At 55.1% G+C, this 2,106-nt stretch overlaps 1 protein-coding gene across 1 annotated transcript in view; it reads left to right on the plus strand.

The window, feature by feature from the left end:
• The window catches only part of GOLPH3L (golgi phosphoprotein 3-like), a 29,064-nt gene that overhangs the window by 13,365 nt on the left and 13,593 nt on the right, over positions 1-2,106 (plus strand). The window contains exon 3 of the mRNA XM_015423265.1: positions 815-1,013. Within this exon, the coding sequence (XP_015278751.1) occupies positions 831-1,013 (183 nt within the window). The 5' untranslated portion in view covers positions 815-830. The remainder of the gene's footprint in view (positions 1-814; positions 1,014-2,106) is intronic.

Below are 2,106 nucleotides of genomic sequence, written 5' to 3' on the forward strand. Positions count from 1 at the left end.
TCCTCCTCTCCCCCCCCCCCCGCGAGTATCGCGGGTCCCCCCTTGTCTGTATTCTAATTTGCAGCTATTCATGGGGCTTACCAACTGCATTAATGCAGTCTTCGCTGTATTTACTGCTCAGTTACTTATGCATCTTATGTACCTGAATAAAACTTGGTCTTAAAGGTGCCACTGGACTGTTTGGGGCCGGGGGGGCGGGGGGGGGCTCTGCAGCTTACCTGGCTGCTTCTTGCTCTGACGGAGGGCTGCTGGGAGCAGGGGGTGGGGCTTGTTGCCTGTGCCCGCCCCCTGGGCTCTTTACTGCCGGAGCTCCGCTCCTGTGCGCTCCTGCAAGAAATGACCCCTGCCTATATGTAATGGTTGAGGAGGTCTTGTTCCGATGTATCTGAAGATGTGTGCTTGCATACAAAAGCTTGTACACAGGGTTAAACTTTGCTGGTCTTAAAGGTGCCAACTGGACTCAAGCTCTGTTCTAAAGTTTTTTCCTGCACACGGAAGCTTATACACCAGAATTAAACTTTGCTGGTCTTAAAGGTGCCACTGGACTCAAACTCTGTTCTAAAGTTTTATTCTGCACAGGAAAGCTTATACACCGGAATTAAACTTTGTTGGTCTGAAAGGTGGCACTGGACTCAAACTGCATTCTATGTTGTTAAAGCTGTCCAATAATCTCAAGTTTGATAGGACACCAAGTATCGCATGTCTTTCAAGTTTGACTTTCCGTCCCCACCCCCCGCTTCCAAATTTCTGCAAATTTTGCCTCTCTAGCTGAGTCCGGTTGTGAATGAAGTCTTTGTGGGTGTTTTGGTCCCAGCTGCAACGGGGAGGCCATGACGACGTTAACACACCGGGGACGGCGGGCGGAGGTCGGCCGGAACGCCGACAAGCGGCCGGAAGGCGAGGAGGACTCTCCGCTAGACACGGAGCTGGGGGACGGCGACGCCGGTGACTCCAAAGACATCCGCCTGACCCTCATGGAGGAGGTCCTTCTGCTGGGCTTGAAGGATAAGGAGGTACGGAGATATCGGTGCACTTCTCACCTCCGGGCCTCTGCGCGGCCACAATTGCGTGACCTGGATAAGCTTAGAGTTCCTTGAAATCTGTCTTCTCCTGGTTTCCTTGGTTGTTAGGGAGAGCCACCCGATAAGTTCCCTAAGTTCTTCGTCTCCCTGATCTGTATGGCCCAGGCTAGCCGGATGCCTTTATATCTTCGAAGCGAAACGGGGTCAGCCCTGGCTGGTATTTGGATGGGAGGCCGCCAAGGAAGCCCAGGGTTGCTACGCAGAGGCCGGCAATGGCAAACCCACCTCTGTCCATCTCTTGCCTCCACCTGGATGGCTCAGGCTAGCCTGATTTCATCAGATCTCGGAAGCTAAGTAGGGCCAGTCCTGGTCAGTATTTGGATGGGAGGCCACCAAGGAAGCCCAGGGTTGCTACGCAGAGGCAGGCAAGGGCAAATCCACCTTTGTCCATCTCTTGCCTCCACCTGGATGGCCCAGGCTAGCCTGATCTCGTCAGATCTTGGAAGCTAAGCAGGGTCAGTCCTGGTCAGTATTTGGATGGGAGGCCGCCAAGGAAGCCCAGGGTTGCTACGCAGAGGCAGGCAAGGGCAAACCACCTCTGTTCGTCTCTTGCCTCCACCTGGATGGCCCAGGCTAGCCTGATCTCGTCAGATCTTGGAAGCTAAGCAGGGTCAGTCCTGGTCAGTATTTGGATGGGAGGCCGCCAAGGAAGCCCAGGGTTGCTACGCAGAGGCAGGCAAGGGCAAACCACCTCTGTTCGTCTCTTGCCTCCACCTGGATGGCCCAGGCTAGCCTGATCTCGTCAGATCTTGGAAGCTAAGCAGGGTCAGTCCTGGTCAGTATTTGGATGGGAGGCCGCCAAGGAAGCCCAGGGTTGCTACGCAGAGGCAGGCAAGGGCAAACCACCTCTGTTCGTCTCTTGCCTCCACCTGGATGGCCCAGGCTAGCCTGATCTCGTCAGATCTTGGAAGCTAAGCAGTGTCAGTCCTGGTCAGTATTTGGATGGGAGGCCGCCAAGGAAGCCCAGGGTTGCTACGCAGAGGCAGGCAATGGCAGGCCACCTCTGTCCATCTCTTGCCTCCAC

This window comes from Gekko japonicus, unplaced genomic scaffold (genome assembly GCF_001447785.1).
Source record: "Gekko japonicus isolate JY-2015 unplaced genomic scaffold, Gekko_japonicus_V1.1 scaffold992, whole genome shotgun sequence".
Classification (NCBI taxonomy): Eukaryota; Metazoa; Chordata; class Lepidosauria; order Squamata; family Gekkonidae; genus Gekko; species Gekko japonicus.